This window comes from Diadema antillarum, unplaced genomic scaffold, assembly GCF_040938485.1.
Source record: "Diadema antillarum isolate AM-2024a unplaced genomic scaffold, OU_Dant_1.0 scf00000053, whole genome shotgun sequence".
In the NCBI taxonomy this organism is placed as follows: domain Eukaryota; kingdom Metazoa; phylum Echinodermata; class Echinoidea; order Diadematoida; family Diadematidae; genus Diadema; species Diadema antillarum.
The window spans coordinates 2,583,660-2,611,282 of NW_027270942.1; the positions used below are offsets into that span (position 1 = coordinate 2,583,660).

General features: G+C 38.4%; 1 protein-coding gene across 1 annotated transcript in view; it reads right to left on the reverse strand.

Annotated features, from left to right (window-relative positions):
* The window catches only part of LOC139715713 (rab11 family-interacting protein 4-like), a 74,509-nt gene that overhangs the window by 38,530 nt on the left and 8,356 nt on the right, over positions 1 to 27,623 (reverse strand). The window contains exons 2-4 of the mRNA XM_071627265.1: positions 25,914 to 26,016; positions 21,407 to 21,498; positions 4,438 to 4,595 (exon numbers count right to left, since the gene is read on the reverse strand). Coding sequence (XP_071483366.1) covers positions 4,438 to 4,595; positions 21,407 to 21,498; positions 25,914 to 26,016 — 353 coding nt within the window. The remainder of the gene's footprint in view (positions 1 to 4,437; positions 4,596 to 21,406; positions 21,499 to 25,913; positions 26,017 to 27,623) is intronic.

Sequence of the window (27,623 nt, forward strand, 5' to 3'; positions counted from 1 at the left end):
ATAAACTTGTGACATAGATTACAATGCAGAAATCTATTAAAAGAACAGCATATTTCATCAACCTTTTACATTCAAACAAAATGAATGCCAGTATTTCAAGATGCTATGGAGTGCAGGCCTTTATTTCCTGTATTTGGCAGGCTGAGTTTGGGGCCACAATGGGCGAATCATGCTGTGCTGGTGGACTACATGATACATTATCAGTCAATAATGTATTCCAATCACTACCGTTAGATGTTTCTTCAGACATAATTTCTGTGACTAAAAAAAGGATTTTTTTATGATACCCATAGCTATATTCAATGACACTCTATATCGATGTTTCCTCCTCTGGGAAGATGAATTTTGTATACAGTCTCTATTTTGTTAAAAATATCTGAGAAGAAATATGTTCCATTTGACATGTTTTGTCATATGTATACATTGTATTTAAGCAGTAAAAAAAATAGTGTTTTGGTAAGATTGATAAGATTTGTCCCTTTAAAGTTGAGTCTCTGTTATTATAGCATAGTCAGAATTAATAACTGAATCTATAACTGAAATGAGAGTTGACATTGCAGGGAACCTCTTGAATCGGGAATCAGGAAGACCTGGCAGTTCTCTCTGTTTTCGCTTTCAACTGCCTAGCTTTCATGCAAGCACCAAGATGTCATCATGAAAAAAAAATACCCACATCTTTACATTATGACTACAGGAAGTCAAATACAGTAAAAACAAGGAATGCTCGCATGCATTTTAATTTCACGAGAGCCAAGATTTGCGTAATTAAAATGCACGCGAAAGTGCTTGTTTACACTACTAGTATATGTACAGTATTGAATGTTATAGGCAACTCGCAAATATTTCATGCTGCGAAAATATCACGTTTTACAGTAATAATGGCCAAAGGTAGTGCCCAAGTCTACTACAATGTACATATAAATGTGAGACAGAGGTCTGAAATCAGGCTAACTACTGCTCAGTTTTGAAACATACATGTATCTCCTTCACTTTTTACTAATGGCTAAAAGGATTTCACATGACACATTGATCAGTAACTATCAAGTTGCATGTGTGGTTTACCTTGTGCCAAAAAAGAAAGAAAAAAAAAAGAAAACAAAGAAGTGAAGTATCTTTTTTTCATATCAAATGACAGCCAAGTACAACAGAGAAAAGATAGCAGTTTTCATTGGCTCACTCTGCACATTCCATCAGCACATATTGTCATTTAGTGTTCGGACAGAATATCGATACTATATGTCAGTGTGGTTGTTCTTGGACTTGGAGCTTTAAGTACAGCTGTGGGAGCGACTCAAAAAGCAGAAAAATATCACACCTCCTTAGACAATGTTTCAGTAACAATTCTACTGTTCACACTGCTGTGATTCAAGTCAGATAGAAGGGGTGGGGAAGAGGGAGAGAAAAAAGAGAGAATAAAACAGATATGTACAGAGAGAGAAATAAATAGATAGATCTAGATAGATGGATGGATAGATAGATAGATAGATAGATAGATAGATAGATAGATAGATAGAATAGATACTGTAGTTGACGCAGTTTGCATTATATACCCACTATATCAAAGTGGTAATATCAGAAAGTATTGACTGATTCAAGAAAAGTGTACTAGTGACTGTGCCATATAACTCACAAAAATGTGAGATTCAAGCTTCTTTGGATTTTCTTCCCAGTTATCAAAAAAAAAAAAAAATAACTGAATGGAAATGTCAAATTTACAATGGATTCTTGGAGGTAAAAACATACAAACACACACACACAATTATGTAAATACACAGTATTTGTACATTCTCATGAAACAGTTTTCAAGTTGTCAGTATTACATACGTTGCAATATGGTTGTTGAGCTTTGCTTGCTTAGAGACACTGGTGGGTCTGACAAACAGACATATGGAACCAGTTGAGCGTATCAATACCATCAATTGTGGCACATTTCCTTCGCTTTCTTTTCTGTATCAACAATTTTGATTAGGGGCCATTGTCTACGCAAGTCAGGGGAACCCAAAACGGATTGATGGGGACGTCTTTCAGTCTTCTTGGGGGAAGAATAGGGCAACCAGCCACACTTGCCGGAAGGAAAATCAATGGCATTGACTGGTGGGACCTTGAGAAAGTGAAAGAGATGTTACAGTCCTTATGAAACAGATGCAAATTTTTGTTTGCGTAAATGTCTATTTGCATATGGAGCTGTCATGGCTGGCAAGAAGAAGAAAAGAATACCACCTATATAGTTGCTTGGTGTTGTCATTTGCTCTTGTTTACACTTGCGTACATTCTGCAACAGCGAAATGTCCAACTTAAAATTTTGGAAAATTGTATAAATTTGCCAGAACACTCTAATATGACTGTTTCGTTCATCTTCTGAAATACAACTCATCATCTTTACAGTTCTTCTTTTTTTTTACCTTCTTCTATTACTGTGATGTACTTGTATTTTCAATCTGTTTGCTTTGATGTACAATTGTAAAGCGCCTTGAGCATTTAATCAAAGTGGAGAACGGCGCTATAGAAATTGTATGTATTATTATTATTATTATTATTATTAACAACAAAATTATATTACTATCATCAGCATCTTCAACATTAGCATCATCATCATCATCATCACCATTGCCATCATAATCACTGCCACTGTCATCATCAACATTTGCATTATTATCATGACCTAAACAAACAACATAATTTGTCCTACTTTTAATCATTACCATCATTACTCTTATCATCAGTTTTGTAAGCAATTAGGGATTTTTCATTTCATTAGTATTGTCGTTGCAAATCAGTCAATTTGTTTCTGAAGTGATTGATACTTAAAGGTGAGAGTGAAAAGAGTGTGAGTATTATTGCAGGAAAAAAAGAATTATAAAACACTGTATATGAAACACACTAAAACACATCAGTTGACAATGAATTTACATTTGCCATTCAGTGGAAATCAAATAATATCCTTTGCCCATAACAATCAACACAAAGTTCTCATTACTCTTGCTTAAAGGGATCGCATAGATTTGGTTGAGACCTAATTTCAAGTTTCTAACATTTTTTGGTGAGATAATGAGAAACCTCTTATGAAATATGAAAAAGCATGTAATTCCACGAGGAATTCAACATTTATTTGATGAAAATTGTTTTTGAAATGGCTGAGATATCCAAAACAGAGCGATTCTAATAAAGTGTGGGACCCACCTCTTATTATGATCGCTTTGTTTTACTTTGTTTTTGGATGTTTCAGTCATTTCAAACCCGATTTTCATCAAACTTTAAATTCCTCTTAACATGGTATGCTCTGTACTATTTCATAAGTGTTTCCTTGGTATCTCGCAAAAAGTTAATAGCCCAATTCTCATCTCCACCAATACTGTACCATCCCTTTAAAATGACATCAGAGAACTCATCTAATTTTGTGTCCTTTAACCCATTGAGGACAGAATGACTTTGCTACGACACGCATTTCCCATAGACACCTGCCCGAGTATACTCAGGGCTCGTACGCAACGGGTGAAGGTGGGGTGGGGTTGGTGGGGAGGAGGTGGCAAATTCATGTAATTTGGAACTGATACCTTGTGACAGCTTTAAATTTCACTTGTACATTGTTTATATGCAAATAAAGATTGATTTGCAGAGCTGAGATACACAACCATCAGTCACTGGAGCTGATGGTTTCCCGCCATACCACATTCACAGTCCCACATGACTGCTGCCTAAAAACGATGGGGGAATCAATAATAGAATACAACAGACAACAGCATTCGGGTGCTCAATACCCCCCCCCCCCCTTCATCACAGACATATTGATTGTTTTCTTCCTTTTTTCTTGCAATGGATTGCCTTTGAGTGGGATCGATTGATAATGCATCCACCATCTTGCATCTTCAAGGGAGCTGGCTACTGACAGAGTGCTATGGCCATCCCATAGTCTTTCTACAGACTATAGATGTTTAGCTTGCTTTTTTGGGGATACCCAGAACATATGTGCAAGTGCTTTTTCTCCCAAATCTGCCATACAATTTCTGTTCACCTATAGCATATCATGAATTGAAAGACCCTTGTTACAGTAAAGAGACTTTCATACATGCTTGACATTGTCTGTAGATTGAAACAGGGTTGACAGAGAAATGGATATGTGGGACTGTTATATGTGACCACAAATTCCTGGGAGAATCGTAAGGCTTATCATAAAGCACTTGTTCCGGAACTTCTGCACTGTCATAATCAGTGCACTGCCACATCCAGGGCACTACCCCAACTACCATAACCACTGCACTCAAGCAACCCTGCCACAAATGATATGTATCAAGGTTCACTTTGCCAGAGTGGAGGCAACAATTCACACAACCGATGCGTCACCACAAGCAATATAATAATGCACTGATGCAACCACTACATGGACACATCTACCACTGGCACCACAACCACTGCATTGCAGCAACTTTCAGAACTCACTTTGGCACAAAGTCCAGTCCCATGAGAGCTTCCACCCCCTCGTCCATCTCCAGGTTGGGAATGTAGGCCTCGCTGATCAGGGGGCTGGGAGACGACGTCCCTTCACTCATGTCTGTGAGGGCGCTGTCATCGTACTCGTTGTACGTACTCTCAGAAGTCTGTCAGGAGAGAAGAAAATGGAGAAAAGTTATTTGGGAATTCGAGATGATGGTGTTATTGCTGATTATTGAAGAGAAATATAACTAGCAGAAACCATGAAATATATAATTTCAGCCACATACATCCTGTAATACAGGATACAATGATGTATTGCACATGGCATACTACACATTTCTACACAACAAGGCATTACACTGGGTGTGCACAAAGTCAAGCTTTGACAGATAATGTCTAGAATGAACCCTATTTTGAAGTACTGATTACCGCAAGTAAATTATTTTCATATATTTTCATATATTATCCATTGTTTAGTGTACAGATAAAGGAGCTATGATAAAAATCAAACATGGTTTCAGGAAATCATATGTCTACTTTACGATGGGAAACAAGGTGCACCCATGATTGCACGCACATGTTTTACAGACTGTTGACATTGAAAGAAATAGGACTTTTATGACTGTGAGACAGAAAGATAGAGAGAGTTAGAGAAAAGAGATGGTTGGCTTAATTGTGCAGATATGTGGAATTGCACTTTGGACCTTGAGTCATGACTCTGTGCAGTATGCTGCCCTTGCACAAACTACATGTACTGTACATCAAGTTCTTTTAGATGGTGCTTTATACTACAGGCAATTTTCCCTGTTTTGCTGAACTATCAATCATGAATTCATGTATTATTACAAGCCCATGCTTTGATCTGTTTCGGGGTCCTGCTGAGCATGACATACCCATGTGCACAAATACTGCACCGTATCATGTGACAACAGTGATTCATTATGGTTTGTTGGTTGATTGTTATTGTTATTGTTATTGTTATTGTCATGATGATACAGTGAAACAACAAAAAATTAAGTAATTAATGTCATTTCAAGAATGTTACGGACAAGATAACCATCTGAATGCATATAATTAATAATCAAAGAAGCATTGTTTTCTATGTTAAAAAAAAGTGACATATAAAACATACACTGTAGTGACATAATGTTGTGCCTGAGTATGTACTGTCAAATTAAATACATTTTTTATGGTCTCAAATTACCTAATGCCTTTTCAAGATCAACACAAATGATGAGTTCATGACAAGTATAATATTTTGCTTTTAAATAACCAACTCCTACCAACTGTATTTTTTATCAAAAAGGTTCCATGTTTTATCATTGGATACACATAGCTATTAAACAACGGTGATTTCGTGTCCGTACAGCTGTAGCACTATAACCATGACACTGCACTGTACATTACACTCTACAGCAAGTTCTCGAAATTTGGTTGTAACTTTGTTCCTTTATCCAACCAAAAATGAGTGTTTATGGAGATTATAATTACCAATTAAAATACTCTGACTGAAGTTCTTCATACAGTGTTTTATCCTTACAAAAATAACTGTCTGGAGACTTAAAAACAATAGTTACTGTCATACAACATTTCTGATCTTAAAATTGATCAAAAAGTTTTGAACTTCAATGATTAGCTTGCAGTTCAGCACTGTGTGGATGCACTGGAAGGTTATTAGATAGCAATCTTAAAAGATTAGTCCACGGCTAGAACCACAAGACATCTTCTCAAGGGTTTCAGCTCTATCCACGAGCCACGAGGGGTCCCTACTAGTAGCTTAGCTTAGCAATCATGTGGACAAGATAATCAGGATAATCAACAAACTGAAAAGTTTTAATAGCATGACCTCTACTGTACCGTATGTCCCCCAAAAAATTACAATCGGATTTTCGCATTGATAACACCCAATATGATTAAACCGACTAAATGCTACAATATGTACTTCAGGGTCTTAAAATATAACATCTTAGCTCTATTTTGCAGAAAACCCCATTCAATTTGGTTAAGCGGTCACAGAGAAATGTGGAGTGTTGTAAGGCATGTCATGAGTCTGATTCCCTTTAAGTTTAGCACTTAGATACTCTTGGAACTGCATATATTAGTTATACGTGAACACAACAGACAGAACTTGGAGGGAAGAGATTCCTGACATGCTCTACAAAATTCCTCATTTTTCTTTGACCACTGTAGCAAATTGAATGGGGTTTTCTGTAAGATATGGGCAATGAGTGATACATGTAGTTTCATACTCCGAAATTTTATTTGGATTGATTCACTATTTTTAAAGTTATCGCTGTAGAGGGTACCGTTGTAATTTTTTTTTTTGGACATACGGTATGTGAATCCCTTTTTCCCTTAGCTTCTAGGTCAACCTCCAGTGCGTGTTGTACACTATTGTCTTGATGCACATTATCGGGTTTATTACTGGTGCTACGTGTATGTTTTTATTCCGGTTCTGTGGTTTAATCATCGAGTTGGATTTTCACTCGAAAGTTTAATCTCACAGATTAGGTGTTGTGTGGACGCGCGTCATAATTTAAAACTACAAGCTCACCATCAAAGTTTACAACTTTGAGTTTAATCTTAGAGATTAGAAACATCATGTGGGTGAAGATATGAGTAACTAATACTGTCTGTAACTTTGCCCAAAGTGCACAAGGTCATATGAGGTCGTACAGTGCCATGATATCAACTCCAAGACTGATAACTATCAAATTCTAGTGTGCTGTAGTCTCATTACCAGACTCTTGATTGATGCAAATGGTGCCATCTGTTGTGCGATGTTCTCTCAGCTAAACTCCTCAAATTAAGTAAAATATACACTAGATACACTGACAACATTGTTTTATTTTTCTAAGCTCCTGATAGTAATCATGGTAGAATGTAAATTTGTTTAAAACTCTTGATACAAGGAGAGAAAATAATATCTTTTAAACTCCCGATACAATTGATAATGATAAAAACTTATTAGTCTATCTACTGCAAATATATCTTGGTAAGGATAGGAAAAAGAACAAACATACATTGGCAACAAGCAGAATATTAGTTTTAGTGTGCCTTCTCTTCAAAGTTCAAGCTTATGATCTGATGTATGTAAGAGTAAGCCTCATCCATACAATGCATGTGGATTTGTGCAATTGAGACCTGGCTGGGTTTCAGGCAATAAAATACACACTCACATGACATATCATCTTCCATATCATCTTCACATGACATATCTTCTTCCTCATGGAACATAATTGTACGTCATGCATACAGTATCACATGTAACATGCAAATAATACACACACTGGGAGAAAAAGAATGGGTAAGAAGACGTAAAGTACAGTACCACTTGAAAACAGCTCTGTAACTTCTCAGATGACATCGCAAAAACAAGACACTAAATCCAATAGTTACAGTAGCTGTGTTACCTAATAGCAATGTTGGAACAAATCAGTGCTCATCGGGCAAAAAACTAGACATACTAAAATTGTTTGTCTCCTCTCTGGTCCTTTATGCTGCTGTTTCTATTACAGAAATTTCTCTTGGGGCCTTGGGTTTTCCAGGAAAGTGTTCTTTGAAACATGCAACAATGAAATGTTATCTACTTCACTTGCAGGTTGCTTCCTTATTGAGAGAAGTGCGTCATTGGTACTTCATGAGAACGCATACATTTCATCCAGCAAACTCATATCCTTAGAAAAACAGAGTCACTCTTGGAATGGCTAAAGAGCTTAAATTACACTTTGTCTGTTGAATGTTGCACCACAAATCATGCAGGCAAACTTCACACAAAAAATTAGAAAGATCAAACTCCAGTGTGCGATTTTTCTGGGGATACTTTTCATGGCTTTGGCCCATTTGCGTAATGACTCTTACCAATGTTCTATTGAAGTTTTCTCAAGTACTGATACTTCACTGCTAATCTTAGCACTTCCAACACTGTATGTCCTGAGATTGCGCATACACCTACCCACTACTGTGACTGTGTCCGCTATAGCAGCAGCAGCAGCCTACAGTCTGGTATGATTTATATTGGCCGTTTCTGCAACTGCATTTATTTCTTGGGGGGGGGGGGGGGGGGGGGGGGTCACCAACTGGTAAACTTTGGACGATACTCACTTCTGGCACAGAATGAAGGTACCAAAACAACTTTCAGCGAGTTTTGGGCAGTTGATGAATTCAAAGCTGTTTGGATTATGGGGTTAGAAACGCATTTCTGAATTGCCATTTTAAATAAGTGTGATCGCAAACACGTTTCAACCACAAGATGCATTTCTGTAAGAGTTGATAAATGCATGAAGTCATTTTGAAGAACTCTCGGACCTGCCCACACCAACCACTGCCAACTACACATCTCTGCTTCTCGGGTCAAACTGCGCAGTGGAGCTGCACATAGTGTACAGTGACAAGGCCTCCAAATTGACTCACGACAGAGTTGATTAAGGCAAGAAATTGAGAAACGCGACAAGAAAGTTGTTAAGAAATGCACTTTGACAGTGGGTATTGAAGAGTGTTTAAATTAAGGAAAAGTTGATGATTGCAGCCTTTGAAAAAAACATATAGGTCTACAGTGCAGCAGACTCTTTAAAGCCTGTGAAGCCATCAAAAAGACAATAAGCAGCCAAATTTAAACTCTTTCAAAAGAATAGAAAAAAAAACCAACAACAACTAGAAGTTCAAATACAAGTATCAGAAAATTTTTGTTAACTAGGCAGGGATAAAAAGCTACTAAATCATTCTTTGAGCAACTTAGCCTGACTGGGATGCTATGCATAAAAATTGACAAGTTGATTTCCCATGGGAACAGCATTGTCAAATAGAGACTACTATGAATGGAACAATCAGCCAGCTTAGAATAAACTCAGTCAAACTGAAAGAAAATTTATCATGAAGGGAACTTCTTTAAAAAATAAATAATTGACTCGTAAACGTATCGAAGGTCTGGTATTTCATATCTTTTCGCTACCAAGTTTTTGAGAAGCAGTAAGTAGTACTGTTGCTGTATTTTGATTTCTGCTCTTGAAATCTTTCAGGATGCTTGGAAAACAACAGAGTGGTCTATGATTTTATACCATTAAGTATCGGTATCCAAGGGGGGGGGGGGGTTCTCCCTCCACGCTCCCTTGCATTAGGCCTATACACCTGTGAGTGCGTTTGGGAATGTTTGGGGAGATTTTACCCTTGGGGGTACAGCAAAAACCCTGATCACATAATACGCAAATAATGAATGCTGTTGCCAAAGCCAGATAGGGAATTAAAGGCCATTCAAAGCAAACATTGGGTTGAGTAGAGTCAATATCTGTCATGTTCTTTGTACACAGCACAATTTCTGACAGCTTGATGATTGTCCCAGTATGGTAGTGTGTGTCCCAGTATGGTAGCAGTTATACACACAGTGTACACCTGGTATAAAGCAGTTTTCAAGAGCTGCAGAGCTACCAAGTCTCACACATTCTGCGTGAGACTCAAGCATTTAGGGCCTGTCTCACCAGCTCACGCAGGACACCCATTTTTCTCACGCATAGGGTGAAGTCTGCAATTTGGGCCAAAAATAAGGAGCACAGCTCAAAGGATTCAAGTGATAGTTGCAATTGAAGGTATATTTCCCTCTTGTCTTTCAAAATTAGTAAAAAACAGTCACTTAAGTATGCACCAGATCGCATCATCAAGAGCTAATAATTCAAAAAAGCTCTCTATCATGGGAGGGTTGCACCCTCCTCATTCGCCCGCACCTATTCGCGGGCGCCGAAACGTCGAGTCATGAAAATCTCACTCATAAAAGTTTTTTAAACTTGGCACCTCTGGAGCTGAATTAATCATTGTATGTGCTCAATGTGAATCAATTGGGGCATATAGGTCCTACATAACAACATATTTCAGCAGATTTTCAATTGGAAAACCAATGCGAATAATACATTGCTGACTTGCTGGTGATGTCGAATAGGCAGATAAATAGGTGAAACTGCAATTTACTATGCCCTGATTACGGTACCAAGCTTCCAACAGCACACACAGAGATAAGCATGGATGGGACAACACAAAGAGGATTTTGTTGCCAAAAGATTGCATAATAAAGCCTGCACAGAAACTATGGGGACCAGTACCTGCAGTAGCATGATCTGCCCTGTCATGCATAGCATTACGCATGATCAGTTTGAAGTTTATGACATACAATGTAGCAGTGTGCTGCCAGTCAGAGAGTATGAAGAAAAAAAAATCACATATATATATGATATATATTATGTCTATAAATTCCCTTTAAATGACATTCCACACAACCATGCAAACACTTGGCAAAGGAAAAAGCATGTGATTTTAAAAACTAGTATTTGATTTCATTACAGAGTACAGTTTCTATATCTTTTCATGTCATTACATACTTTATTCTGAATACTGTATGTCTGCCCAACATACACACACAAAGTTAAGTGGTACAAAATAGATATTTATGAAAAACATGGTCCAAGATTCACAAGGGTAGTAGTACACATCAAATCCATGGTTTTAATTCAGGCAATTGATGACAACAGGTATACTGTATGAAATACGGTAGTTGTACATTGTACCTTGCAAAATAAAGTGAAAGCAAGCAGTCGTTATTGGATGTAAGCCTATATATTGTTGGTGTATGTGATGTTTCACACACATTTACGCAATCAAAATTTGGATTTAATCCAAAGACTTAATTCAAACTACCTTTGTGGATTTCAGCCTACATGTATATCACCAATACAAACCTGTGACATTTTTATCGTAATCTTGCGGTAGGTGTGATCATTGGTCCACTGCAAAACACATAATTGGCTCGGTCAAGCGAAGTTGATATTCGGTGTCTCCGTAATAAACAATAATCACCCGGCTCTTCCAAAGCTGATAACAATATACACACACTCCTATCATCAGCAAAGCGGAACAGTTTCGCTTCCTCCCTACAGGCTATAAAAATCCAACATTGGCCGTGGCAAACGTCCTGCCGAGGCTGTCTACCAATCCACCGAGAGTGAATGAGACGGAGAGAGTTTTGATTACGTCGCAGTTCGCTCGCCAGACGCAGGAAATGGGGGAACTGAATACACACGCATGTGACGCAACTTAAATGACTGCGAAGAAGACTTTGACCCCTAAAAAGGCAGAAATATTGATGCTAAACAAATGCTTTGCCAAGCTGGCAATGAAAGGGTAGTCACCACACAACCACCCACTGACAGTGACCACAAATGACAGGAAACTCACTCCTGATAACTTCCTCTTTTGAAATTCTAGGATATGCGCCTCCTGGCTTTATCCTCATTTCGTGTGTGTTTTTTTGAAATCACAACAATGATAGCTCCGCCTACTTTTGGTCACTTTCTTCCATGGAACTCAACAGCCCTCTCTACCAGAAAAACAGACTCTGTTCCACATTCCAGATTTACTTGGCGAGTTTCCCTTTAGAGCTGACATGAAGACAACGCTGTAAGCATAGCCACACAGGATCCCCTTCAGAAATCTTTAACCAAAGCTTCACCAAGAGTGGTGGTAGCCGCACTCCACTTGCAAGTCTTGTTACTGTGTCCGTGAACTTGATAGGGTATAAAGTGGATGAGAGTCAGATAGAGGGGGAGGGAGGTAGATCGTGGGAGACTGACGGACTCAGCACTGGGCCAATCAGAGTGATGTGATTGATGCAACAAGTGCGCAGGGACCATCTGTTTTTTGCTGGAGTTTTTATAGCAGCCAGTGCCACAGTAAAGTGGTTCCTTCCCCTGGGTCCACAGTTCGCCTACGTTCTGAGTTCTGCGTTCTCCTGCTTGGCACTGCCTGAAGCTACAGGCTCCTCTCTTTACTCACGGCAATAGATCCTGGTAAACATGCTGGCATTCAAGACAGGTTTTTTTTTGCACACAGTTAGTCAGTTTTTGTTCCTGTTAGCAGAACACAAGTGCAGCATATAAGCGCCAGTTGCGTGTGTACCAATTTACACAATGCCGAGTACACACACATGCACACACATGTACGTTACGCTGCACTGCTCGTCCAGCTGTGTTGTGGGGGGAAAATCAGTTTGTCTTGTTATGACATCACACCGTTGGAGAAAACACCCCCTTGTCAAACCAAAGGTGACCCAATAGTTCTATATGTAAGTGTAGCAAGGAAATTGAGCATGAAAGGGGGGGGGGGGGGAACGAGTTTTCGCTGATGTCCTATAAAACATCAGCACAATATACAAATTCAAAAAAGGATCAAACAACAGGCACACAATTAGGAGCAGAGTCCCAGGTTTCTAATCATAGATCCATGTCGGCCTCATTAGCATAATGCTGTCTTTATCTTGTCATCTCCAATAGAGACCTTTGATCCACGGGGATAATAATCACTGAGGCGTTCAGGCATGGGCACATGGGGGGGGGGGGGGGTGTACACTGTCCTGACTGTTTTCAGTTAACATTCTATAAAGAATCCCCCTGAAGTATTGTCAGACATGTTCATTGTACTTGGGGAGTGACTATCACAATGGACTTCAGACTATAATGAGTCTAAAAACTCCCTTTGCTCTCTCTCCCTCTCTCCCTCTCTCTTTGTCTCCATCTCTGTCTGTCCCTTTCTTTCTCTTCTACTTTTTCATTTTCTACCTTACCTCACTCTAGTCTAAGATCAGAAATCCCCACAAGGCCTGGCAGTTTGATCAAATTTGTGTAGGTGGAGCGTGATTCATTCTTGGGGGAAAAAAACACACTGGTGTTTCCTGAACTGGCTTTACCAAAAAAGAAAACACAAACAGGGAAAAAAAGGCCGTCTCATCATTAATCCTCTTTGAAAAGTGATTTGTAAGCTTAGCTTAGCTTGTCTCAGGTGCATGCAACATTTAAAGTTAAGTGCTGTGACTGCCTAAATCCCCATTTCATGATGTCAAACCAATACTATTTATAGCCTTTGAAGACTTGAAAAATAAAAAAAAAAAGTTGGAAATAAGAAGGATGTATGCAGCTGTAAACTTCTCTGACCTCATTAATATATGTGGGATCTATATGTTTTCAACTTCTCCTTGACTGCCACTGATGGAAAGTATAAAAAAAAATTAATATAAACAACAGCAAACAAACCAAAATGTATTTAAAGCAAAAAAATAAAATGAAACAAAACCAACAAACAAACACACACACATTAAGGGTTACAAAAAATAAAAGGGATGCAGATATTACGCATGCTAAATTTAAAGGTACAAGAAAATATCTGCTTATAAAAAGACAAATTTTTCAACTTGATGAAGATAAAAAAAGGAACTAAATATTATTAACACATACTACTTGGTTCCTGTATACCTTGATCTATAAAGGGCTAAAAGGATACATTGTAGTTCTTCAAAAATGATCAGAATATCATGATCTTTATTCTACTATGGCTATCCACTGGACTTTTATGAGGATTATGCAAGAACCTAGCAGAAACTATATCAAACTTCAACTGATGCTTTCTGAGGACAGGAAAGCCTGGCCTTTCCCTTCATTGACTATACTTCATTCTCTCTTGAATTAAAGTCAGTGAGTACAAAAACACCCTGAGAGCTGAAAGAGGGAAATTCTGTGATTTGAGTAACTGCAGAAGCAGACATCATATTACTGACTTTTCAAAGTGGAGAAGCTTTCTGCCACCAGTATCGATATTTTTTCAAATGTCACAGTGAGATTTACATAATTTCTGTTGGCTAGCACCACTCGATAAAGTGCAGCAGACGGAATGAATTCAAATCTTTTTGTCTCACTGTGTCAGACAGGGAGGCAGCAAATTGATAATTGATGACCTCGTGGGATCGTTTCAAACCTACACGTTTCACACTTACACTGCAGCTTCTTTGCAACCACCTGTAAGAAAGGGTATCATTGTATCTATAGTCATGGAGCCCCCCCCCCCCCCCCAAGATGACTCAAAAGCTGTACATGACGTGACATAAGCTATTTCATGAACTCAATTAATAGCTGTCATTCAAATGCACAACTCTAGATTACGTTTACACACAGTCTGAACATGCAGATGTGGGCATGTACGACATTGAAAGTGTACACAAGGTCAAGCTATTAATCCTCCAGTCCATTAATACTGTTTTAGAGGTTAAACTGTTCAAAGTTAAAGCACTTCCACATCACTGACTGGGCATATGATTTGAGAAACATGATAAGGAGAAACTGAATTTAAGTTTAATAGCTTGCTATCTTCATAGGAAAAAAAAAATGTTTGAGTATGAAATACATATACCTATACATGTTTACAAACAAGTTCTTTGACAGAAAGATATAATATTCAGAGGGGTGAAGGTTCAGGTGTGAGTTTCTTCAATTTGTTTCCCTCTACAAATTTAATCTGTGGGGCATTGTGCTTTATACAAGACATCCTTATAGATCAAAATATTGGCTAATTAGCTGATTTTCAAATATTAATTTAATACAAACTTTCACATTCTTCTCTGCACTTAAAGTCAAACATTATAAAGCATTTGGGGCATATGTTTGTTTGATGTCATAATGATCAACCATCAGGTGACATTTCATGCTCATTTCTCCTTTTTTTTGTCATACAAGCTTGCATAAATTTTTGCAAAGGAACTCATCTAGATTTGTAGAAAACTTTCTTCCACAGCGTGATGCATACACAGCATATTGTAATATGGCCTTTTTGGTTTACAGCTGGTGTCTTGCTGCACTAAAAAAAAATCAATTAGATAGCTTCTGACAGGTATCGTATTAACTTCCTTGAATAATCCCTCAACGGAAATGTGCCTTGTCCGGCTGCATTTATCAAAGAAGTTCGTGATGCTTTCAGTTCGTCTCTACAAATCAAATTTTATCAACTCTGTATCAAACACAAAGGGCTGATGTAATTTGTGTCAGAAAAAAGCCCCCAAAATGGCTGGAATAAACTTGCCAGGCCAGTCAAGATTCAGAAAAAGTAGGGCAATGAATCAAAACGACAAATTTGCAAGAGGTAATGAGGTAAAGGAAGACCGGCAGAGAAAGGTCAGATGTTATTAGCCATGGATTTCACAAGTCAAATCTTGTATGCTATATAATCATCTTACTAGTGGAAACCAAACCCTGGTTTACTACATCCCTGCAAGTCAGATGATTACGTGTTGTTTGAAAGTTTAAAGAAACAAAGCACGAGAACAAAGTTGATAAACAATAACATCGTTCGGAAATTACACTTGCATAGTATCTTCATCACTTAGCTCCATCTTTTCCCATGATTTTCTGGTCCATCTTCCTCTCCCCACTGATTTCCAAACCCTTAACCTGATTCTCACCCTATTCTCCCTTACAATTGTCCCTGTCCCCCATCCTCCCTCAGTGCAACCTTAACTCTGGCTCACCACTGCCCTTCGACCATCACTATTTGCCATCTTTACAAACTCCCTATATCACTTCCCTTCTGAGGGCGTCTTCACTCTTCTCTTTTTAGTGTCTTCTTTCGCCAAACAACAGTCCTTCCAAGGACTACATGCACATGGTGTTCCCAAAAACCTATCTTTCACAAATCTGATGATGCGAAGTCAAACAATGCAATGGAGAGAGGGCTACAATCATTCTGTATCATTTTGAATCATGATGTCAGTTCAAAAGCAAAAAGGTCAGTTGTCAGCTCTAAAGTATTCTTAACACTTGAAATTTAGACAGCAAGGAGTTAAAGATATATCATTTTTTCTTTTTAAACATACCAATTATGTTTTCAGAGTTTGTAGCTTCTTAGCTTTACTGTCAGGAATTTTACTCTGTCGCCCCAACCCCTAAGAAGAAAAAGAAAAAGAAAAAAGAGGATGATGAAGAAAAAGATGCTACCAGAATCCAAATTCCACAAATTCAAATGCAATGAGATGTCTCATCATGCGGCGGAGTCAAGGACGTTCTAAGCATGCTTCGGACTTACATGAGGTGTCATGTGACTGTAGGCCATCCTCCGCTTGCCGTGACGATGCGATCATTAGCGGTAGGAGAGTAAAGAACACGATAGCTACAGAGGAAGAGCTGTCCAGGCTGGACCACTGAATTACCATCACAGGTTGATTAATAATCAGCAGAGCACTGGCATCGTCAAAGGGTGTTATTGTACCACGTCCCAACCATCCAAACAGGCACGACTTTTATGCTGAAGTCGTATACACGAACGTGAACGATTCTGTGACCACCTTGATGAAATGACAAATGTCAAAGGCGACATTGCTCCAGTATGCTTTGCGATGCATCTGTGATGCCAGATGGGCTCATATTAAGTCTGTCTGGAATCTGAGGAGGACCTAATCACATGCATCCAGGCCCTGGAAGTAGCGACAGAGCTGGAACGAAAGTCGCCCTCCTTCCATCCACGGCGCACGTGACACTGGCATTCCAGTGTACCCTGTTGACACCAGGAACCCCAGTTTTTCTGTCCCTCCCCCCTCTTTCTTTCCCCTTCCCCACCAGCTGAGAATGTTATTTGAGATAGGAAGTTTACAACAAGGCACCTGACAGTTAAAACCAACCGAGGATATCATGTGATAGTCCTGAAATCCACACTCCCCATCCCTCCCACTAGAAAATCAAAAACAAAAGTACAAACACTGAAGGACTGTATGCGGGTATGACATCCAAATACTAATTATCTACCTCACGAAAATATATAAGTCTATCATAATGTTCCTTGGTTTGGCAGCAAATTTGAGTTTATTTATTACTTTTGCCTCCTTGCACTACTTTCATGTACAACCAGAATTATTTAGATCACGTTTGACTTCTTGAATAGATGATTATCGTGACCATAAATTGCTATTAGTGCAACAATGCGTTACACTGCATAACAGGCATATTAGAAGCTTGATGGGAGAGTGCCAGCACTCCAGTGTGGTACTCACATCTACAGACTGCTGTGGTTTTACAAGGTAATTGCACAGTAGTGACAGAACGTCACAAAAACCTGAACAAACAAACACATTACAGCGAGTTGACACATTTGGAATGTCAAATAAACTGAGTAATTCCCATGACAGTAATTTCCTCTCTGACCATATACTGAGGTTGAGTTGATTTCAACAAATTTCAACCCTTTAGCATTGCAACAAAAAAGAGAGAAAAAAATATACAAACAAACAAACTGATAAACTTTGAACAAAAATGGGAATACAGGAAGTAATCTCTGAATTAATTAAAAATGTACTGTCACGTTCACTTTGTCTAATTGTAGAAACAAGTACGTAAGTACCATGAATGAAATGCATAAACTATCGAATTTGGATGATTATCCACTGCCAGAAAGAGCTGTACCACAGTAAATTTTTAATGGTCACAACATAAAATTCTATGTAAAAACAAGATGAGGAAAAGAAAAAAAGAACTTCACGGAAGGAAACAGTTACATTTTGCTTTAAGTATTTTTTGAACAAGTATGTTTGCATGTATTTTGTGTTTGCCCTGACTAGCAAGACTGTTGATATACTGTACCACACTGAAAATGTACAATCAAAATTAGAATGCATGATTCAAAAGGCTATATGCAACTCACTGTCCCAACACATTTCTGCATAAATGAAAATGGTGCGATTCTTGTAGTTTGGCCATGAACAGAATCCATCACTTAATGTCTGCAAAGAAAATATTTGGCTTGAAATAATTATGTTCAGACCTTACTTGCAAATATGGTACTACTTTTACAAGATCATGAAATAGTGCTAAATTTACATGTTTGATGATTAAAGGAAGAAGTACACTCCAACTCTAACTCTAGCAATCGACCTTCAATGTATCACTTACCTCTGTCTCACATAATACGGCATAAATGAAGAAACCCATGAAAAGCCACGCTCCTAGCAATTTCCATGCCACGCTTGCCGTAGCATCAGCGGCTCTAAAGAGCAAATCTCGACACGATTTCAATGGCAGGAGTTCTGGAAGCTCGCTCACAAAGCACGTAAGAAACAGTGGAATCATGAGGGATGCGGATGGCTTTGAAATATCCAACATGGCACCCACAGTTGTAATCGTTCTTCAGTTTCTGACACTCTTGAAAATGTTATGCCTGACTTTTGGGGATTATGGATTTTGACCGCAGTTTAATTATTCAGAGAATTATTTGAATAAAAAAAAAAAGAAAAGACACTGTGCAATAATTCTTCATGAGAGTATTATACTGGTGAGGTCTTTCTTTCTATGCTGACTCTATACATCACATCATCAGTATAGTCAAGCACAGCTGCAAAACAATTATGGTTTCCTAAAATTTCTTTTGCCATAAGAGGTGTGTTTTATCTATCAAGCAGTATATTGCACTGATATGCATGCAGTGCAAATGAAAACTCTGTTGAAATGTTTCCACAAATTTCACTCCCTTTTCATTTGGTTGACAAGCATGATGAAAAGGGCTCTTGAAGTGCATGGAATATTCCTCAACAACCTTCAAAGATCGCTAGAACCAGAATGAATGCATGTCTGCATGGCTGTTCATGCCACACGTCCTACACAGATGTGGCATTTTTACCCGCAAAACCATTTGACTGTTTTAACAAGGTGGTGGACTCAAATCACACTATGTGAAACCTCCACAAAAACATCATCCAGAGTTATGTCAATACTTGATGAAGACCTCACAGTGCAAGACGTTCGAGAAGTCAATCCAGATGACAGTAGGTGCAATGTACTGTTCCGTCATTCGACAGGTCTCTCTGCAGAACTTGTCAGCTAGCGGGAAACAAATATTAATCGCTGTATCATTTTCGGAGGAAAAGAAGAACTATACTGCCGTATCTCTGGTGGAAAATAAAGAAATGCGACAGGCATCCACAAACCTGGCTGCTTGGTTTACCTCTCATCCTCACACTGCGCAACTGCCACAAAAGTGACTCTCAGAAGTGAAGAGCCGCAAAAACCAAAAACACGCTCAGGCAGAGATTGTGGATATCGCTCGCTTCATTATCTATTTTTAAAGACTGTGATAACATACCAAGCTGCAGGGAGAATGCCCTAAACACACATTGCATCGATTTAATTGTTGCCGATAATCGCGGCTCGATTGTAGTTTAACAAGCTGTAAAAGGTCACGAGGATGACTCTTGTGAAGTTCAGCACAGACACAACACCACACATTCATAAACATGTTTCTCATCTCTGAGGTGGCAGGTACTGCTTCACCTGAAGACTTGGTCAGTTGTCTTGTCAATGCAATTTGCTACATAGCTACTTGATAATCACATCAACACTACGGCTGGCCATATTTCTCTCCCTCTCCCATCACTTTGTTAGCTTATTCTTACTTAAATGTTGTTAAATCCATTGCCTACTGCAGCTCAAAAGTCAGTCCAGTACAAAATCATGGAAGTTTTAGTAGCTGGCAGAGAATTGGTTAAAAGATTCCAAACACTGCACAGGTTTTCATAAGTTCAACAAACCATTTTACAGTAATCTTCCCAGCTCCTTTGATAAATCATAAAAAAAAAGATAGTTATATTCAATGATGCACAGGAAAATCTCTAAGAAGAGAGGCAAACATGTTGCACACACCTGGATAGTAAATCTAGATTTAGTTCAACAATGGGCAGTACGTGAGGGGCTTGTAATGATAGAGCACAATGAATTACCACTAAAGACCTTTAAAACTGTCCACAGCATTTTAAACGAAATTCAATACAGCTCTGATAGCAGCTTATATCTTTATAACCAAAAGATAGCCTTTGACCTCCACCCTGAGGAGGTAGTGGCTCCAACATGCTGCAGAAATGCACTAAGGTCATATTATGTCTGTAACCACACATCTATTCTAAAAGTCAGAATTCTAGATTAAAATGACATGCAAGCCTTGTCAAGTATAAAAAAAAGAAGAATGATAAAATAAAGACAAATGATAAAATAAAGACTTTGCAGATACACTGCCATTCTTATGAGAAAAGGAAACTGGACAAGGACAAAAAAAGAAAAAATAAATCCAAGGAGCAGTCTCCTTTGTCAATGTCAAATTGATTTGATACTTGACCGGTATTTATCACACCATTTATTGATATCTTGGATGATAATAATGGGTTAATCTGCAAATATGGGGTTTTGTCTTGAGAGTAGGACCAACAAAAAGAGAGAAAAAAAAATGTGTAATCTTCAATCAAATATCTGATCAATGATAACACACTGAAAATGAACTGACTGATGCATAGAAAAAAAAAGATGACAACAAAAGCAATAGAGTTTGAACCCACTTGTTAATAGATTGACAAGTTGGCTAATATCTTAAGTTGAATAACCAGTGAGTGCTAAAGCAAATTTGGCACTTTGTTATCTTTTAAAACTTCTTTAAAAAAAGACCTGAAACAAAATAAATGTTCTGAAATACGGTACTTCATCATTAAAGCCTTTGATTTATACACCATTCATTCAGTACTTTATACTGAACTAACAAATAAATATAAAATCATTCTATATCAATGGAGTAAATTTCAAGAATGCACGCCAATGAAATATCACCTTTCACCTCGGTGCCACTTCTTCACATTATATCAGTGCAGTTTGTGATAGTGCTATAATATTGAGGTGCTTTCAGTTACATCTGGGGTTAATTCATAAGAATTCCCACACTCCATTATACTCCACAGTTTAATGCATGATTTGGGAGATCCTATACAATTTATTTCTAGCCTATTTAGAAATGTACCCCTAGAGCTGGTACTAAGCATGAGGAAACCACATATCATTTACTATGACAGTTTGTGACAAATTTGTGTTTGTGCCTACATGGGCAAAACAAAGCATAAAATCTACTGACATTTCAAAACTGAGCAAGACCAAGGTAAAAGAAAAAAATAAATGAAGTACTCAATTGTAACCGTGTCTGCCTCAATGTTTACACTGCCATCACAGGTACCACTATTATTTCACACTTGGCGGACTCGTGTGAGAAAAGTCAAACCGTGGCAGACATATACTAGAGCCTGCCCTCCAAGGGACGACTATTTACCCCGTAACGGATCATCAGTCAGAGAGTGGGATCTATCATTTTTGATACTCACCCCATTGCTCTTTGTGTCATCGTCGTCTGCCACCGTTATCTGTCTGGGGTCGTCCGACAGCGATGGGGGCACCTCTACTCCATGGCCCCCACCTGGAAGGAAAGTCCGGCCAGAGAAATAAGGAGGCAGAGGATAAGAAGCGGTAGAAAAAGAAGAAGAAGAAGAAGAAGAAGAAGAAGAAGAAGAAGAAGACGAAGAAGAAGAAGAAGAAGAAGAAGAAGAAGGAGAAGAAAAAGAAGAAGAAAAAGAAGAAGTTGACGAAGAAGAAAAAGAACACTGTGATTTCATGTGACTTGCTCAACAATATAGCAGCCTTAGCAGTGTTAACCTTCACCAATTATTCATACAGATAAAGATAGGTTGACACTGCAGGCATCTTCACCAGATATGTATCGTCGCTGGGGCGACAAGACCTCGTATCTGAAATTTTGGTGAAAATGACTTTTTTTGGATTAATGGTCAGATAATCAGTTGAGTGATGTCCTGTCCAAATCCTAGCTGTCTGACCCCAAAACTAAAGCCACCATGGCATGCCAGAGGAAAGGCTATCCCATTTGATATAGTGCTTTCGCTGCCATATATTTTTTACCTCTCCTGCAACATTTGACGTTTTGTAGATACGAGGTCTTGTCGCCCCAGCAACGATATATCTTTTTGGATTGACACTAGATACAACTTGAGATACTGCAAAAATTATTTTTACTATGCAGGAGATAAGAGTCACAACACGACATCTCTCACTTCTTAGGTAGTGACTAACCATATACTTAGCGAGTCTAAATTTTCGCGAAACGGGACAATTTCGCGAGTGGTTAAATTTGTGGTCGTGGAGTACTGAACTGAACGGAGGAATGTATATGCTTATGTCACATTCATATCGGGATCAGAGTCAATATTTTTGTGTGTCTTTAATTTCACGAATAGCACCTGACTCGCAAAATTTGCAAAAATAAAAACCTCGCTAAATATTCGGTGTATACAGTATTGCATCTACTGCTGACCTTCAAACCTTTGGTAAATGATAGAATTAAAACTGTTACAATCATTTCAAAATGAAAGCATCATGACAAAAGCGATGGATGTGTGTCATTGGAGAGTCAACCAACTTACATCCTCACTAAAAATCTCAGCTGAAGTAGTGGTACAAAGTACCTTTATATCTAAGTGGCAAAAGTGGAAAGACAATCATTTTATGTATAAAGTTGTCCCATCATTTCTACCCTGCCTATCAAACTATGTTACCGGAGGACATTCATAAATGACGTTACAGTTGAAATTGCCATTTTAAGTTCATTGACTGTGAGCTTGAAGGCTTGTGCCAACATGTAATCAGTACATCAGCACCTTATCGAGCACACCCTGCGTCACGGATGTCGTGTACCAAGCAAACTCCACAATTTTCTTTTTCTTATTGTGAAAATGAGATTTGGTAGTGACTGGCAGGTGGATGACTTGTACACAGATAGCCTGTGACACCTCTCCTGGGGCAAAGGCATAAAACTAAGGGCAGGCTTTGCAGGTTTATAGAGAGCAGGGAACTATTAAACTGGAATCCTTCACTGCTTTCATATTCTTGAGAAAATTCTTCATAAAGGTCTGCCATAAAAGCAGAGTTGAGAGCAATGGAGTAGGGAGCAACCACACATCTTCACATACGTCTCCGAATCAATCCAAATGCAGTTGGCTTAGAATGGATTGATTCCCCTAACGGGGTTGAACTTTACAGTTCCTGGGGGAAAAATAGAGGTGAAGCAAGTGACCCCATTATACAGAGGTTACATCTGTGGAGGGAAGATTGTGGAGCAAACAGGCTATACCAGCTCATGAAGACGAACATGAATTCTTACCGGAGGTAATGGCAATCATGCAATGGTCTAAAATCTCTTGGATTTGACAACATTTCCACACAACAATGTGTAAATAAGTGAATAGATTGATAAACACCTGCATCACTGATAGCGACTTCTAATACCACGGCAAATGATTACTAATTTATGCAAGCAACATATTTCTCTTCAAAGATAGGGATTTCATACACTTATCTACAACAGTAATCATGCATTAATTACATACTATTCCCTGGGCCCCATTTCATAAAAAGTTGATATGACAGAAACTTGCTACACTGGTGATTATCATGGTAATGACAAAAATCCAGCTTCCTGATTGGCCGCTGTTGCTATGGAAATTGTCATTCTAGCAAGAGTTGCTACATTTGTATCCTAACATCTTTTATGAAATGGGGCCCTGGTCTCACTAACACATGCAAATGTATTATTACATAATATCATAGCATCATCTCAACATACTATAACAGAAGAAATGTAGAACTGTATGGAAAAATGAATGATGGCCCTTATGTATCTATCTAGAAAAAACAAACAAACAACCCATTGACTGGTCATTGGTGCATGCTAGTCATCTGACAGAGTAAGAATAACACTATTTACTGAATTCATACAACATCCTGCATGTTTGCATCTGTGACATCCTAAATGTGCTTTAAACCCTGAAACCCTGTTTCATAAAGCTGTTCGTGAAGTTACGAACAACTTACGAACGACTGGTGATCAGTTCTGATGTGCTATACCTATCAAAATTTCCATAATTCAGCACAAGAACTGATCACCAGTCGCTCGTAAGTCGTTCGTAACTTTACAAACAGCTTTATGAAACACCCCCCAGGGGTCCATTTCATGAAGTCATCATAATATAAAAGTCTTTACATAAATCTAAGAATGGCTAAAGTCCCTCATATGTAGCTATGAGAGATTTTTCAAAGAGAAGTAAAATCCATTTCATGAAGTCTCTGAATAGAAGCTTGTCTTATGAGCGAAAAGTCTCTCACATGACTTTCATGAAATGGACCCCTGGTATCATGGGGATACCACGCAATAGGAAGGCTGGCCCAACTTGGGATATATTTAAGAATTGTGTACAGCTTCATCACCGATAACCATTTAAGTATGCATGCACAAAGTTAAAGCATCTCCACTGGAGTCAAACGTTACCAATGATTATGCTTCAATGTGCATATTCGCTGATGGGCAATCCTATTCTAGCAGGCCTGCACCAGTCCTGGTTTTCGAAAATACCCTTGTGGGCAGCGAATGAGGATTGATTGAATTGGGTCAACCTTAGCTCCCCAAGCTACAGGGCCTTTTAGGCACCTAGAGATATCTTACAATGTTAACCTTTCCCTACCCAGGAAATCAGAAAGTTTCACCATAGTTTTGCATGGGATTGGGGCAAATTGATTGCGCATAAAGCCCATGCATTAGCTTCCACGGTATATACCCAGGCAATGAAACACATAACATTTTCACACCCCCTCCAATAAGTACATTGCTGCAAGTGGTTTAATCAATTTTTCAGGAGTGGATACAGTGAGTGTAGGAGCTAAAGGGTTGATTAAATTTGTGAGTGATTTGTACAACACACCAAATGAAAATGAAATAGGACTGATCAAACAATTCTCATTTCCCTACCCCTAGAGGGCTCCCATCATGGCAGGTGGTATTAAATATGAAATGAACAGGGTTCTTTTCATTGCTAAGTACTTGATCAATCTACCACTGCAGGGGGAGAGAATTACCATGGCAACAATGTCAGCTGTGGGGCACAGTAAGAGCACTGGGTAACAAACATCATACAGTATTAAGTCACTGCGTGCTAGTGGCAGCTGAGCTGTTCAACCAGCTTTTTGTAAATGATACCATTCAGGAGCCATGGGCTTAGAGTATACCCTTTTTCTTCCTTGAATTTTGGATTGGCCTACCTAGCCTGTGTTGTGTAACACCCTGATTATTTGCAATAATTTGGTACATTAATTACAAAAAGGGCAGTTCTTAGTGCTGTCAACACCACTTTCAGAATGAGCATCCACTGTTTGTGTGCTGTGCTTTCTATATATGGCATATTATCATTCTTGGAAGCTATGAAAAAGTTTTCAGATTTGTGATTATTTTTTTTTTCATTTGTGCAACGAGACATATTCTTCAAAACTGATCATCAAAAATATAAGCAAGAAAAACTGACATCTTCATATTTCATCTGCATGAAACTGCATGTATCAACAATGCTTTTTGTCTGAATTTGCTACAGATTACAAAATGTACATGTACATCTGTACATCAATATTAAATACACATGCCATTTCACGACTTTCATTAAAAAACGTTCTGTAAATTTCATGTGATCACTCTGCTGCAATCTTCTAATCTTTTATTATACTGTATACTGTACCAAGGTGACTAAAAACCATCGGAAAGATGCTTGTCACTAGCAGATTATACAAAGCTGACTTAACACCAGGGGACAGATATAAAGGGGAGACCCAAGCCTCTGGTTATACTTAATAACCTGTGACTGGCTTCCAAGATAAACGGGGAAACAAATGTCTGTGATCCCAAACTCACACATGTCAACAGAAGCATGAAAGGAAAGGGGAAGTTCTAGGAGCAAACAATTGACACTATACTGGTCACTTCGAAGTACTAGAACTCACCTTTCCTACTAAGAATGACAGACTCTACACCTTGACAGAATGCTGTGAAATTGATCAGGCCTGTATTGTTGGGATCCAGGGCAGAAAGGAGGTCCTGTATACTCTGTGGAGAGGAGAGGAGATGGACAGAAAAAGACACAAGCAGATATTTCAGTGAGACATTCAATGTTCCTTTATGATAATGCTCAAACCTGAAAAAGTGTAACTTGTCATTGTTTACTTTAAAGTTGATGTGCTCAGTCATGCATGATATTTGTCTGTCAATGCAATTGGGTACCAATGGAAAGAAGAAGAATGCTTCTTTCCTCAACACCATCATAGGGCTATCTATATCTGACAATTATGAAATAATAGCCTTCTAAAGTTTGATTACCCTTTTGTATATGTGACCGTGCACCTCAAAACGAACATAAAGTCGCACACACTGATTTTGCATGAGGACTGACAAGAAGTTAAATGGGTCAACCTAGCCGAACTTGACGTTTTCATACTTTCTGAAAGAGGGGGTCTTCTTTTACATTATGCTAAAATTTGGTATCATAAAATGGGCAGGAAAGTGTGTTTTTTTAGCAGTTTATCTCGAACATTCTTGGTAGAATAGTGTGATTAGATGTGTCTTTAGAATCCCTTTTTCATTTCTGAAAAACCTTGTCCACACTCTTCACTTTCAACTCTAATAACTTTTAAAAGGAGAGGGCTACTGCTTTGAAAGTTGGTATCAATTATGGACAGAATGTGTTAATGAGGCATGCTTAATTTCAGGTTAATCTGATAATCCCTTCATTGTTGTTACTCTGGTAGTCTACTTCCTGTTTTTTTTTTTGTCCCATTCATCGCACAGCCAGCACGGTTTGGTAAAGATTAAGCGCTTGAATAGACACTGTACTTCAGAGCCTTATTTCTCAGTTCACACTTTTCCTGAGTTTGTGCTTTCTTTCCAATATTTAGATAGGTTAGGAGAGTCCATTTGATTTGAGTTATACATTATTTTAAAGCTTAAAGTCTGCTCTTTCAGAATATGGTCTTAACTAAAAATTCATGTCTGGCGACTTTTTGTTTGTTTTGAGGTGCAGGGTCACATATGTACTGTACATATACAGTAGGAAGATAAATAGATAGATAGATAGATAGATAGATAGATAGATGAATAGACAGATGGACAGATAGATAGATAGATAGATGGACTGATTGGTTGACAGATAGACAGATATATATACAACACAGATATATAGATGGATTTACAAATTAAATTGATAGATGCATAGACAGATGGATAGACAGATGTATTACGTGCATAAACAGAATGACAGATAGATAGATAGATAGATGGATAGACAGGTGAATATAAACAGATATAAACAGACCCATCGAAAATCACAGAAATCTCGGGTCGCATTTAAATTTTTTTTTTTTACTCTTTCAAGTTTAATTTTTTCCATTTTCTACAAATTTATGAACAGTTTTAAACCCAAAATTATCCATTTTAAGCTGAAGAAAGAGTGAAAAAAGTCTAAAAATGTTTTTTCATCACCTCGACCCGTCGTAAATCGTGTTGTTCTTCGTAAGCGTATTAAAGCTGCGCGGGGCCGCAGGCTACAGCATGCACTGCTGCTAGCTAGCTTTTTGGCTCACGTGTGTGCACGAACACTCACGAAATCCAATCAATGCATGTATGCGCAGGACTACCCACGCCAGTGCAGCGCGACTGCC